Here is a 14507-nt window from a genome sequence, read left to right on the forward strand (position 1 = left end):
TTAATAAATGAATGGGACAGAAGAGTGTTAGTTAACAATTAATCAGAGGATGGATGAAATTTAGTATGTCAAGGACTTGGCTACTAAAAGATCTCTTAAATGCCATTTTGACTAAAGGTATAAGCAGGGCTTTTTTTCTGGGAAAAGAGGTGGTGGAACTCAGTGGGTTGCCCTCGGAGAAAATGGTCACATGGCTGCTGGCCCCGCCCCCTGATCTCCAGACAGGGGGGAGTTTAAATAAGCAATCTAAACTCCCCTCTGTCTGGAGATCAGGGGGCGGGGCCACCAGACATGTAACCATTTTCAAGAGGTTCCGAAACTCCATTCCACCGCGTTCCCACTGAAAAAAAGCCCTGGGTATAAGAATACACAGAGCTAGGTAAAGGAAAGCCACCTCTGTTTGTCTTTTGTCTTGAAGACTACAGGGTTCTGTAAGTCAGCTGTGACTTAATGGCACCATACACACAAATAAAGGAATACAATCTGTGGGAATTTTTTTCACCCATGCAATCCTATGCAGTTATTTCAGCCCAGGCTCACTGATTTCAGTAGAGTTACTCAAGTTAACTCTGCAAATGATTGCACTTTGAGTGGCTTGTTTTTTTTTTTCTTTGAAGGGCCTGTCACATTAAACATTAGTCTATCCTGCTCTCTAATGGTGGCACACACATATATGAGCTAATCTGGTAGGGAGGCTGGTTATGCAAATACTGGTGAACCCTGTTATTTAATTGTTGTCTGGTTATTACATGATTGCTATTACATACATCTTTTGTTGCAGTTTTCACTTCTGGGAGCAGCTCTTGTCCCAGCTGCAGCACCTGATGATAAACCTCATCATGGGCCTCAATCTCTGCCAACAGCTTTTGATGCTGACTTAGCTTCAATCCACTTGTGGACGCATCTCGAGCAGTCTCCTTAGTCATCATTTCTCTCATCACCTCAGATGTCCAGGAATAATAGGAACGGGCCTGAACATGAAACCATTCAATAAAAGATGAATGACAAGGATTATGCCTTGGGTTTGCTAAATTAAGGCACAACCATGTTTCTTGAGCTAGAAACAAAGCCGCAATAAAATGCAGCAATCCCTAAGGAGTGTGGAGTTCTTATGACTCATAATAGGATAGTATAGCAGGCAAAAGCTAACAATTAAAATTGTTTTGCAAGAAAACAATGGGGTAATGTCTCATTAACCTTACAACAGGTCAACCTTTACTGTGCTGTAAGGCTGCAGTCAGACATCATGTTAATTTGCCATGATGAAAATGAATGTAATTCATTTGGGAGGTAATTCAAACCTCACAAATCTGGGAAGAAATTCCAAGGGTAAGAATTTCAGAAGCAACCCAATAGAGCAAGCACATGTTAGGGAAAGAAATAAAAAGGAGAAGCAGAGTTGCTAAAAGGCAGGCATAAGGAGAAAAAGGAATAGTGGATAAACTGCAAACATGAGTCTCAGTGAGAAAGGTGGGCTATAGAAGTACCAGATTTTTTTAAAAAAAAGATGAAGAGTTGCCTGGATTGCAACTCCTGGGAATTCTATGCCAAAAGACCCTAAAGAAATCATACTGAGAAAAGAGGTTGACATAGTCAGCTGGCTTGGCTCTTGCTCTGATTTTTCAACGTTAACTATGTCATCAGCATAGTTTATTATAATATGTGACTGATTAATTCATTATGTTGAATGGCTACCAGCCTTCTGCAATTTAGCAGATTCTAATCTCAAATTTTCAAGCAGGAAACAACAAATCCAAATCTTCCTATACAAGTTCCAAACTGGACCATGAACCTTTATGCCAACATTAATGTAAACATCATGTTCTGAGTCACTTATGTCTTTTCTAATGAACCCACATCAAGCTCTTTGAAATGTGTCTAATATGGCTAATTCTTAAAGTAGGAACACTGACGCTCACTTCTGTTTGAAAGTGGAAAAGTTTGCAGGTTTGTTCCAGCTGATCCCTTCGCTGCTCCACTTTACATCTCAAGGACTCCCATTTCTCCACAACTGCCTGCTGTTTTGCTTGTATCTCCCCTGCTTGCTTTTCAGAGCAGCAGATGAGCACACCATCAGCGGCATCAATTAGCTCTTGCAGCTTCAAAAAGTAAGGAGAATGTCGTTTAACATGTAACATAACCTTTTAAAAATTACTTAACACCACATCTGTCAAATCACACACAAGAATCAGGCAAAACAATGTTAACAAAACTGCGCAGCAGTGACATCTGGTGTCTTCTAAATTTAATAGCAAGTATGCTTATCAGAATTTGGTTCAAGGTGTTTTAGGTCAGCATTATCAGCTATTTGGTTGGGACTCATGTATTGGCGGGGTGTGTGTGTGGCTACCATTGACTAGAGCCTTCAAACTCATGCAGTGACACTAGGCTATCCACTAGGCAGTGGACAGATGACAGAGTATACAAACATATTATATAGTTAACAAAGAGCTAAACATTTGGAGGAGAGGCCATCTGCCTCCTGCTGGAATTTAGGAGGAAAAACCAAGAATATTGTAAGAGCACTGCTGAAGAGGGTACAGTTAGGGACTATAGACTATAATATGTAAATAAATGTATTAAGTTCTTTTGGGGAGAATCTGGTAGATCTTTTTAAGCCCCCATTATGATGGCACCTATGATCCCTTTCTTCACATTTAAGAGGTCCCCTGAAAATGTCTTAACTCTCAAAAACTTGGGGTCAGCATTGCTTTGGTCCTGTGGAGACATCCCTACTTATTTCAGCTTTAATACTAGTAGATAGGTATAAACATAAAAGAAGTAAAGGATTGCCGATGCATAGAATTAAAAAAGAACACATCTAAGAAGGACTATTAAACTTTTTCCAGACTATGATCTGTGCATGATGTGCTTACAAACAGTTGTCTTTAAATGGGAAAGAAAAGTAAGCAATAGATCCTACCTGTTGCTCGTTCCCTGATAATTCATGCTCAAGGGTTGAATGTCTGCGCAACTGGGACTGGATGCCACTTAGATCTCTAGCAATATCATCAGAGATGGTCTTAGATTTCTCCTAGAGAAAGAATGGAGAATCCCACTGTTAATGGATCTTGCATGATTCTATTTGGATGGGAAAAAAGCAACTGCAGCATATAGAAACTCAAAGATAGGCAGAAATCCAACCCATGTATTCCTCAAAGCGATTTTAACCTCAATGTGGATAAGGGCATCTGTCAGGTCTTGCAGACACTTGTGTATTGCCTCAGCATCTTGCAGTTGATCTCCTCGCAATTTTGTCACCTGCAGCAATTCCTCCCACAAGTTCCTGATGAGAAAAATAGTTTAAAGGTGTGAAACTGAAACAGTGCTGGCTTCTGGTTTGAGGGGGTAGGTCTCAGGAAAGATATTCCCAGTAAATCCTGTTATAAGGGGAGGAAGCATAGCCTGATTTCTAGCTGGAAGTACTAGTACCTGCTGTTCTTCATTGTCTTTACCACACAGTACAAATGGGCTAGGCGGCTAGGTGAAGGAATAGCAATAGAAGCTGGAGTGTGTGGCTGACAAAATTACTGATTGACAGGCAACAGGGGTGGCAGCAGCAAAAAGGTTGTGTTGGTGGTGGCAGTAGCTGATACTCTTTTCTTCTTGCCATGGCCCCCACTTGCCCACTGACCCGCAGCTCATTTTGGTGTTCCAGCTGGCAGTGGACCGGCCTCTACCACTATGAGGGAGCGGGTATGTTAAATTGTTGACCATGCCAACTACTGAACTGAACAATAGCAGAGGACAGTAAGAAAAAAAAACATACTGCATCAAACTGAAGCCCAGAGTGTGTCTTTTCATGGGGATTCTAGGCTCTCTTAAAAAAATAAATAAAGATTTTTAGCTCGAAAAAGAAGATTCAAATATAAAAGGTTTGCAGCTCTTCTGAGGAAGCGTGAAATAAAATAGAAATGGTTATTTCCGGAAGGTATCTGGTTCAGATATAAAGACCAAGCCTACAAGATAATATCGGAAGCACAACTGAGGGACTTTGTGTTTAATCATCAAGAGTTCCAGCAAGAAGAAGATTCAGAATCTGAAGGGAGGAGTGGGGAGGAGGGAGTGAGCGCAGCTATTGTAGCTGTTCAGAGAGAATTGAGACCGAGACGCAGGGTGGGGGGGGGGAGGGAAAGACCTGACTCTGATTGACTGTAGTTTGTATCTTACAAGATCTACCAATCTAATAGCATATTAGAAAGTTTAACTTTAATGATGGTAGTATGAAGGGAATGCAATACTTGTAGATGTAGTGTGTGTTTTTTATACGTTGCCTTTCCCCCCCTCCCCCTGTTCCTTTCCCCCCTTTTTTGTAGTTTTTTGTAGTTCTTTGTAGTTTTTGATGTTAGTTTTTAAAAATAAAAATTTATTTAAAAAAAATAAAAAAATAAAGATGTCCTAGCACTCTCAGTAAATTGGACACTCCATTTACCCATTCCTGTGAACCATGGGTTCTTCCCATTTTCTACCATTATTGCTTCCCTAGCATTGGGTCATGATAAGTCAAATTTGGATGTTTACGGAACCGCTGCCCTACAATTTCTGAATGGCTGACTGGTAATGCCTTCCTCCTTCCTCCTTAAAATATAGAGCTAATGTTTTGTTGTAACTTATTTTACTAGCAGTTACTTAACTGTGACTTTACCTTAATTTTTTACTTGGAGGGAGGGGAAGAAATGAATGAACACCATCCCATCTTCTGTTGTCTTACCGTAAGCATTTCTGCTTCTTCCGAATATCCCTGAATTCAAAATGGTTGCAGTGCACCATATCCTCTGCTTGCTGGTGGCACATAGCAACTCTCTTGGCAGCAGCTTCCAACAGGTGCTGGAATGTTTCATATTTGGCACAAAGAATCTTTTAAAGAAAAAAGCAAGCAAAAGGCAGAAACACAATTAAGCTGCAGATACATCTGAGAAATTATTTATTTTTATTTATTTATTTAAACAAAACATGTCTTTGTAGTCTTTCTACCAAAATGGGATTTCTAAGCAGTGAGCATCAAGGCATTAAAACATTAAAACAATAATTTAAAAGTATATATAAAATATTTAACAATGCAATAAAACATCTTATATTCTAATCTTGTATACTTATGTACTAATGATCTGTGGATACTTAAACCCAGAGATTGGAGCCATGAACAGATGTCAGATTTTCCTATACACCTGAAAAATGCCCCAGATTTGCAGAAAAATCTGAAATATAAAAATAATATATTGTGTTTTTTTTAAAAACCCAAATGATAAAAGAAGTGCCTGTAGCTTTAACCAGATGCCCTCAGTGGCCTTTGTTAGGCAACCATAGCAGTTTAGCCAGTATTCCAGGCTTGGTTATGTTAATAAAAGGCAGGGGGAGGGGCAGGACACTTTCCAGGGCTGTTTTGGCCTTTGAGGGAGGACTCATTAGGGCCAGGCCCAGAAATATCCACCAGACGACTTGACACCACATGACTTGCATGACTCATTCAGGCCTGTCTCCTTGTCCAAGCCTGTCTGCTTGCTACTGTTTGCCTGCAGTTCCACCACAAAAGCTAGATAATATAGTGGTTAGTGTTTCAGAGTAGGATGTGGGAGACCCAGGTCTGAATTCCACTCTGCTGTGGAAACTCACTGGATGACTTTGATCCACACACACTCCCAGGCTAACCTACCTCTCAGAGTTGTTGTGAGGATAATATGGAGGTATGGAAAATGCTTTAGGTCCTCATTGTGAAGAAAGGCAGCATATAAATGAAGCAAATTAAGAAATATGGATGGATGATGGACAGATAAAAGGTAAGTAGTAGGTTTGAAGAAGAGAAGGACGTAGGGAAAAATGAGTATATGGAGGCTGCCGGTGTAGTGTATTGGCCTTTTTGGCCTGCCGTATGTGTGGCGTTGGTGCTCAGCCTTAATTAAGCTGATTTATGATCCACGGCCTTGTCTTTGTCTTGCCATTTTTTCTTGCTCACAGCTGCAGCTGTTTAAATGACTTTTGTATCTATGGAACTGCAATAAACTTCTTATCTTTTGGAAGTGGTCTTCCAAAAAGAGGACATATCAGCTGGGAGGAGGAAAAGGGGAAATAGTGCGGGGAAGGGGATACAGGGAAAAGTTAAGTACCTCCTGCAAGTTCTTGCAGGTTCCCCACCATACAACTGGGCCTGGCTCAGCTGGCACTATGCAACTGGGCCATAGGGGAGAAGGGAAAGTTGAAGACATGGGGGCAGACAAAGGTGAGTGGGAAGGAAAGAAGAAAGCAGGAAAAGGGAAGAGCCTATGGGGCCAGGAAATGGAAAGACATGGTGGGAAAGGGGAAAATAAGATGCAACATAATGCAACAACATTCTCTGCTAAAAATGAAAGGTCAAATAAATTCCTGACTTGTCTTGCTGACAGCTTCATTTTCCAGAAAGTGGAGAGGGAAACAAGGGGTTCTGCTATCTTGGACCTGATTCTCACCAACAGAGAATAGCTAGTTGATGGGAGGAAAGTTGTGGGCAGCCTGGGTAGCAGTGACCATGTAATTTTGGAATTTACAGTCTTGGGGAAGGGAAAAGCTGTACATAGTCAGACATATAGACTGAACTTCAGGAAAGCAAATTTCAACAAACTTAAAGTTATGCTTGGCAGAATCCCATGGTCAGAAATACTTAAGGAGAAGGGAGTTCAAGAGGGGTGGGAGCTTCTTAAAGGCAAAATATTGAAGGAACAATCACGAACAATTCCTATAGGAAGGAAAAACAGGAGGAGCCTAAAGAAGTCAAGTTGGCTCCATAAACAGCTTTCTAATGAATTGAGATATAAAAAAAAAGACTCATTTAGGAAATGGAAGGAGGGACTTAACCAAGGATGAATATAAACAAATAACCAATGCTTGTAGAGAGAGTGTTGGAAAAGCTAAAACTTTTCTAGGCTAGCAAGAGATGCTAAAAGCAACTAAAAAGGGTTCTTTGCTTATGTTCAAAGTAAGAAAAAGAGCAAGAAAATGGTAGGCCCATTGCAGGGACAGGAAAGTGAAATTGTAACAGGCGATGAAGAAATGGCAGAACTGCTCAGTTCCTATTTTTCCTCAGTCTTCTCTTGCGAGGGAAATGGTGCTCAACGTGGCAAAAACAGAACATATGAAGGGGGAAAGGAGTTACAGCCTAGGATTGACATAGGGGTAGTACATAAACACCTTGTGTCTTTAAATGAAATCAAGTCCTCAGGGCCAGATGAATTGCATTCAAGGATACTAAGAGAGCTCGCAGATGTAGTTTCTGAGCCTCTGTCCATTATTTTTGAGAATTCGTGGAGAACAGGTGAGGTGCCAGAAGATTGGAGGTGGGCAAATGTTGTCCCTATCTTCAAGAAGGGGAAAAAGGAGAATCTGGGTAACTATCAACCTGCCAGCTTGACACCTATCCCTGGAAAGGATTTAGAACAAATCATCAAACAATCAGTCCTTGAGCATTTAGAAAGGATGGCTGTGATTACTAAGAGCCAGCATGGGTTTCTCAAAAACAAGTCATGTCAGACTAACCTTATCTCTTTCTTTGAGAAAGTTACTACCTTGCTGGACCAGGGGAATGCTGTAGATGTAGTTTATCTTGATTTCAGTAAGGCTTTGATAAGGTTCCACATAATATCCTTGTTGACAAGTTGGTAAAATGTGGTTTGGATCCTAGTACTGTTGGGTGGATCTGTAACTGCTTGGCAGATCGCACCCAAAAAGTGCTTGTTAATGGTTCCTCATCCTCTTGGAGAAGAGTGACAAGTTGAGTACATCGGGGATCGGTACTGGGACCTGTTCAACATTTTTATAAATGATTTGGCTGAATGCTTATTAAATTTGCAGATGATACTAAATTGGGAGGGGTAGCAAATATCGAAGAAGACAAAGTCAGGATACAGGATGATCCTGACAGGCAGCAAAACTGGGCTAAAACAAACAAAATGAATTTCAACAGAGATAAATGCAAAGTTCTGCATTTAGGCAAGAAAAATCAAATGAATAATTATAGTATGGGGGAGACTTGTCTTGGCAGCAGTATGTGCAAAAAGGATCTAGGGGTTTTAGTAGACCGAACACTGAGTGGGCCAGCACTGCAGTGTGATGTGGCAGCTAAAAAGGCAAATGCTATTTTTGGCTGTATCAACAGAAGCATAGTGTCCAGATCACACAAAGTGATAGTATTGGTCTACTCTGCTCTGGTTAGACCTCACCTAGAGCATTGTGTTCAGTTTTGGGCACCACATTTTCAGGATATAGACAAGCTGTAATGTGTCCAGAGGAGGGCAACGAAGATGGTGAAGGGTCTGGAGACTAAGAGCGGAACTACAAGTGACAAAAGGCACAGGTTGGACACTTGTCAGCTTCTCTCAAGTTTTGATGGGAAATGTAGGCATCCTAGTCTTGCAGCTTGGCTCTCTGACTGCTGTCCAATGGACTTTTCAACTGTCACGTGTCCAACATTCCGCCAAGCTGCCTACATTTCCCATCAAAACTTGAGGGAAGCTGACAAGTGTCCAATCTGTGCCTTTTGTCACTTGTAGTTCTGCTCTGAGTCCTATGAGGAAAAGTTGAAGGAGCTTGGTATGTTTAGCTTGGAGAGATGACTGAGAGGTGATATGGTAACTGTCTTCAAGTACTTGAATGGCTGTCATATAGAGGATGGTGCAGAGTTGTTCTGTGCTGCTACAGAAGGTTGGACCACAGCCAATGAAATTAAATCAAAAGAGTTTTTGGCTAAACATTAGGAAGAACTTCCTGACAGTCAGAGCAGTCCGTCAGTGGAACAGGCTTCCTTGGGAGGTGGTGGTGGGCTCTCCTTCTTTTGAGATTTTAAAGCAGAGGCTAGATGGCAATCTGACAGCAATGCTGATTCTGTGAACCTAGGAAGATCATGAGAGGGAGGGCAGGAAAGGTTACATCACTGCTTAGTTCTGGTGGCCCCTTCTTACATGCCCAGGGTAAGGCCTATCACAACCTTGGGGTCAGGTAGCAATTTTCCCCAGACCGGTTTGACTAGGGATCCTGATGGAGCTTTGCCATCTTCTGGGCATGGAGTAAGGGTCACTGTGTGTGTGGGGGGGAGGAATATGGGAAATTCTTGCATTTTGCAGGGGGTTGGACTAGATGACCCCAGAGGTTCCTCCCAACCCTATGATACTATGATTCTAAAATTCACTTCTGAAGGATATTACATTTTCCTCCTTTCAAAGGCACTTTACAACATCTTTGTAGTTATCTCTCTCCCAAGTAATGAAGAATACAGCTTGACACTTGAAAGCTTATACCCTAAAAATCTTGTTGGGCTTTAAGATGTCATGGGACTCAAATCCTGGGTATTGTAAATCTGCCCTCAAGATCTTGTTAATAAGGTGTACTTGTTTTAGTAAGTTAATTACTTTTTTGGCATCATCACTGTATGAATTTTGACATAACATATCTCTTTCCTTCAACTTACCAGGACATGTTCGTAATCCATACCATAATCATTAGAGTTGGCAACCTGCATTTGCTGATGGATCCATTCCTTCAGATCTTCATATTCCCTTAAGAAGTCATGCAGTGCGAGAGTTTCCTCCAGCCTTTTCCCTCTTTTTGGAAAGAGAAAAAAATATATATGTGGATTGCAGTGTTAAGATTTACACTATCACCACGACAGTAAAAAATTTAAAGAATTCAAAGGTCAGGATGGAGCTAGGGGGCAATGATTTGCCAAACTGATAGATCAAGAATAACAGAAAGAACTGAGTAGATGACTCACAAAGCTGCAGACAGTGGGTAACCAAGTTGTTGTTAGAGGACCAGAGGAGAGCGTTTCAGGTCCAAAACATTATTAATAGGTATAGAATTCTGCCCTAGTGCAGGATCTCTCCCTGTATTTAGACTTATAATTCTAGAAATCTGCTTATTTTTTACCAACTTAGAGAATCTTAATGTAGAGTAAAAATGTGTACCATATCATGTACAAAATACGACATGTGACGACATAGTATGGGAAACTGATGCATACTGCACTTTCTCTTCTCCTTTTTTCATGGCAACATACTTATGACATACTTCACAGCACAACTGACAGTGTACATGTTATCCCTTACTTGATGTCTTAAAGAATTTGATTAACTTTTGTCCCCCACTACCCATTAGATATGGTAGCATACAAATCTATCTCTGCATACATTAGTGTGTTCCAAAGCTGGATGAAGAGAATAGAAAAATTAATTTATAAAACACAACCAATGAGTAGAAAGCATTGGTTTTTGCTTTTTATACCTGGATGAGGCCAGTTCTTGCAGTTCCTGAAGCTGTGACTGAACTCGCTCCTGTGGTGCATCAACTTCATCAAAGTGAATGAATCCTGGGAGAGGCAGGGTTTTGGCCTTTTCCTCTAGTTCCCCTGCTAAACTCTGGTAAATGTCAATTTCGTGCTCAAGCGCCTGACAGAAAACAAAACACCAGCTGAACTTTGGAGAAGCAAAAGATACAAAGTCTACAAACAGCAGGCCAGCGGCAGAGGTACAAAAAGAGGAGGCCAGACAACTTCAAAACCTAGCTGGGCTTATTCCTGGCAGAACAAACAGTTTCTTAAAATGTTCACCAGTCAATCAAAACACAGAAGCCAATTAATATACCAAATACATGGCTACCATTTCATTTCTTGAAAGGTAAAGTTACTGCCAAAAAAATATATTCTTTCAGAGGTAAATCATGACTTTCTCCCTTTGCGATTAAATCTGAGCCCAGGCACAACAATAAGGAAAGTGCTTGGCAATCTGATGCCCTCTTCAATTCAGAATACAAACGATGCCAAGCCAGCAACCTCCTGCTCCTGCTTAGCTGCATTGAAATGAAAGAATCAAGACTATATTCCCATGAGCATGATTTTTTTTTAGTTCCAGTTGTCAAATATAATCCTAAAGCAACAGCTTGCCAATTAAAAAAATAATTTACTTAGATATTTACGGTCTATTTTTCTCTCCAATGATAACTAGGGTTACAAGCCTCAAAGTGGGGCTCTATCTGTAGGCCAAAACTCTATGGTTTAACCATGGAGCTTTGACTGAATATTAGCATGTTGCCATCAACTTGATGATGTCACCCTGGAAGTCAAGACACATCACATCAAGAGACAGGTGATTGTTCCTCATCCCCTCCTCCAATTTTTCTCCTGCTGCCCAGGTGGGTTGGGGAGGTGGGAAGGGCCTGTTAGGTGCAAAAGGTCTCCCACCACCAGCAGAAACCTGGCAACCCTATTCTGGGGTGGAATCTATCCTCCTAAAATCCTCTTAATGCCAGAAGAGAGTTTTCATACTTTCATTTTCTGTTCTGGATCTTCACAAAACAAAGAGATTAGCTAGGCTTAAACATTTCTATTATGGCAATAGGTCTGCCCATTTCTAGCAGGGTCTCCAGCTCAAACAGAAAGAATTCACTCCTCTTCTGTGTAGTTTCTGATAGTCATTTGAGTTGTGATTAGAGATGGGCACAAACAGCAATAGAAACAAAAAAAAAAAGCCACAGACAGCCCAATCTGCTGTTCACGAACAAGCTGTTCATGAGGCCCCATTCTAAATGAACAGGTGGTTGTTGCAAGCCTCGTTCATTGCTGTTTGTCAAGCCAGACAGTCTGGCACCTGCAATGAATTCCCTTGGCAACTTAGGCATGGATTGTCTGAACTCTGGCTGAACTCTTGCTGTTTCCCTGGAAACCCCAAACTAAGCCCAATTTAGCTTGATAGGCAGGTCTTCCTTTCAAGTGTGGAGTTCCAAATTTGTTACAAGGAAGCAAAGACCAGGGGGGAAGGGGGTTCCCAGCTCTGACTTTGCAGACAGTGGAGAGGGAGAGAGACAGTTCCTGTTGGCATTTTGATAGAGTGCATTGGAGCTTGAATTTTCTGTGTGTGTGGTGGGATAGGGATCTACCCCTTCAAGTTCCAGAGCTGCTGCCAGGCTCTGGGCCAAGCTATTATTTATTATTGGTACCTTTCCTGGTGCCTGCTCAGGTAAGGTTTCTGGGAGTGGTGCGGTAGGGATCTTGACTTGGATGATGGCTGGAGGAGAGCCTGCTGGCCCCCACGAACATCCAACCACGAACATGTTCATGAACAGGGCCATGTTCGTGGTTGTTCATGAGTCCCTGTTGATGGATGGCAACGAACAACAAACATCACATTCATTTTTTTTCTGTTCGTGCCCATCTCTAGTTGTGATTACCCACCCATCTCACTGCTGGATATGGTTGTCAGATCTCCTGCTATAGCAAGAGACACACTGATGTCACTGCCATGAAAACTTGAAGTGATGTCATGGGATGCTGATGTTATTTCTGATATTCTTTGGAAGTGATGCCAGCATGCCAGTTCACATCCTCTAAATGTTCCCAGGTGTTGCTAGTAGCCCCCTGGCAACCCTACTGCTGGAGTTCAAGAACATGCACTGTTCACCTTCAGGTCAGTTCAGGTGCTTTCCACCTGGCTGAAAAGTACCCTCAATCAGTAAGTAGGATTGCTGGATGGTTTCCTCCTAAAAACCAGAAGGAGATAATGGTTGACAGGAGGGAGTATTTGACCATGCCAGTGTATAGATGTGGGGGAGAGAGATCCTACATAGGATCATATCATGGATAACCTATATAGAATAAATAAATTCACCCCAGCCCCTGGCTTGCCCAATGGGGAGGTGAGGGCAGGGCAGGCAAAGGGGTGGAGTGATTTACAGGTTGTATTGGCCTGTTCAAGGTATGCAGGAAATATTTTCCTCAACAGATCAAGGATGAACCATTTTAAGTTTGGTGTGTATGGGGTTTTGGACAGGCATCTCCCAATGTTGTTTGCTATTTACTGGGGGGGGAGGGTTCCTACACTTGAAGTTACCTTATGTTTCTTTATGAATTTATGAGTTGCAACTTCATCTTTGCCACAGTCTTTGTTCATTACCAGTGGGAGCTTCTCCAGTATCCAACTCTCCAGGTCTGATATATCAATTAAAAGCTATAAACAAAAAAAATGAAAGGTTATTTTTATTTCTATTGACATTAAGATTACCTGCTGAATTTCTTAAATTCTATTTGCAAATTATTGTGATAAGATAAACTTGTGGATTTCATACTAGATCTGGTTGTAATGTAAAATATCTAATTGTAATTATACAAAGGTAGATAAGACTTTCAGAACTGTTGGGCTTCTCTACTTTTAGTTAAAAGGCTCCCAAGCAGCAAGCTAAACTAACATTATTCTCACCAGTGATGAACAAGAAATGGATAAGAGCAAACAGCCATGAAATGAATTATATGACTTACCACATCCCAGTGACCTTTTCCTGAAGTATCTTGTACTTTAAAGGTTTTCCAAAGAAGGTCATGCAGGATCCTATCAGGTAAATGCCCTTGTAGAACAAGGGTTTAGACTAGATAATCCCCTGAATTTCTAGGTTTCCAAATGCCAAGGACAAATCCTCTTTCCTATTGTAGTAGTAGTAGTAGTTGTTATTTTGCATTTACTTGATATCTGGACTAATAGCATGGACCATTGTAAGAAATTTTAGAAAAGTAGCTTTATTAGACTCAATTAAATAATGTGAGTATATGGTGCAGCAGTCCTGGGACTGTACCACTTCTGAATAAAAGTGGGTGAGCCAATCACATATACAAGTGCATACCCATAATAATCATAATAAAAAATCTTTGCCTGAAATGCTAGACAGAGAAGGGTTCTTGTATAGCTTTACCCCTGATGATTTTGATAAGCAGGGAATTTTTAACAATAGTGTACATAGGGTTGAGATAGGTGTTTCTCCACTTACACATTGGTATAATCCAAGAAGGACCTTACCATCATGGACTTTAAAAATATTTAAACTAGCTGTCTAGTACTTGCAGAATGTGTTACCCTCCATATTTAATACCCTTTACCTATGCCTGGATTCTGAGTGATATGAAAATACATTGAAAGATACCTGATGGAAGGCAATAGAATGCTGTAGCTGCTTGAGCCTTCCCTCACATGCTTTCTCCAGCTCTTCCCAGCCTTCACTCAGCTCCTGGCATTTTTCCTTGATTCTCTGGGATGGCATGTGCTTGCCTTCTGACACTGCTCTTCCTTTCTCTAGAACCCTCAAGACCTGGTGATTATGGGCATTCACCTCTGCTTGTAATTCCTAGTACAAAGTCATTCATTAATGGTAAGAAAAGGTGAGAGGCAAGGCTAAAACACTTTTGAACAAGGACAACAGGATATGAACATAGAGGATGTTACTTCTCAAAGCCTGAGGGTTATATAAGTATGCACTGAGTTACTTTTACAATAACGTCTCAGGGATCTAAAATGGATATATATAAATTCTATGCTGTCTTTCTGTCATGGTACATCATTCAAGATTACTTAACAAGTTCAGAAAAACAAAACAATAAAAATCTATATTGAAACAAGAGAAATATAAAATAAAAACAAAACCTACACACAATTTCAGCAGCCAGCACTGAAATTCTAGTCACAATACCAGACAACCTAACAAATAATATCTAGGACAGTGTGGGG

The 14507-nt window shown here is 41.0% G+C and overlaps 1 protein-coding gene across 1 annotated transcript in view; it reads right to left on the minus strand.

Annotated features, from left to right (window-relative positions):
- Window positions 1-14507, minus strand: part of SPTBN5 (spectrin beta, non-erythrocytic 5) — a 161389-nt gene that overhangs the window by 87873 nt on the left and 59009 nt on the right. Inside the window, exons 24-32 of the mRNA XM_054969930.1 lie at window positions 13927-14127; window positions 12846-12962; window positions 10246-10409; window positions 9434-9566; window positions 4712-4857; window positions 3172-3286; window positions 2924-3034; window positions 1920-2099; window positions 768-971 (exon numbers count right to left, since the gene is read on the minus strand). Coding sequence (XP_054825905.1) covers window positions 768-971; window positions 1920-2099; window positions 2924-3034; window positions 3172-3286; window positions 4712-4857; window positions 9434-9566; window positions 10246-10409; window positions 12846-12962; window positions 13927-14127 — 1371 coding nt within the window. The remainder of the gene's footprint in view (window positions 1-767; window positions 972-1919; window positions 2100-2923; window positions 3035-3171; window positions 3287-4711; window positions 4858-9433; window positions 9567-10245; window positions 10410-12845; window positions 12963-13926; window positions 14128-14507) is intronic.

The sequence above is a fragment of the Eublepharis macularius genome, chromosome 2 (assembly GCF_028583425.1).
Source record: "Eublepharis macularius isolate TG4126 chromosome 2, MPM_Emac_v1.0, whole genome shotgun sequence".
Taxonomy (NCBI): domain Eukaryota; kingdom Metazoa; phylum Chordata; class Lepidosauria; order Squamata; family Eublepharidae; genus Eublepharis; species Eublepharis macularius.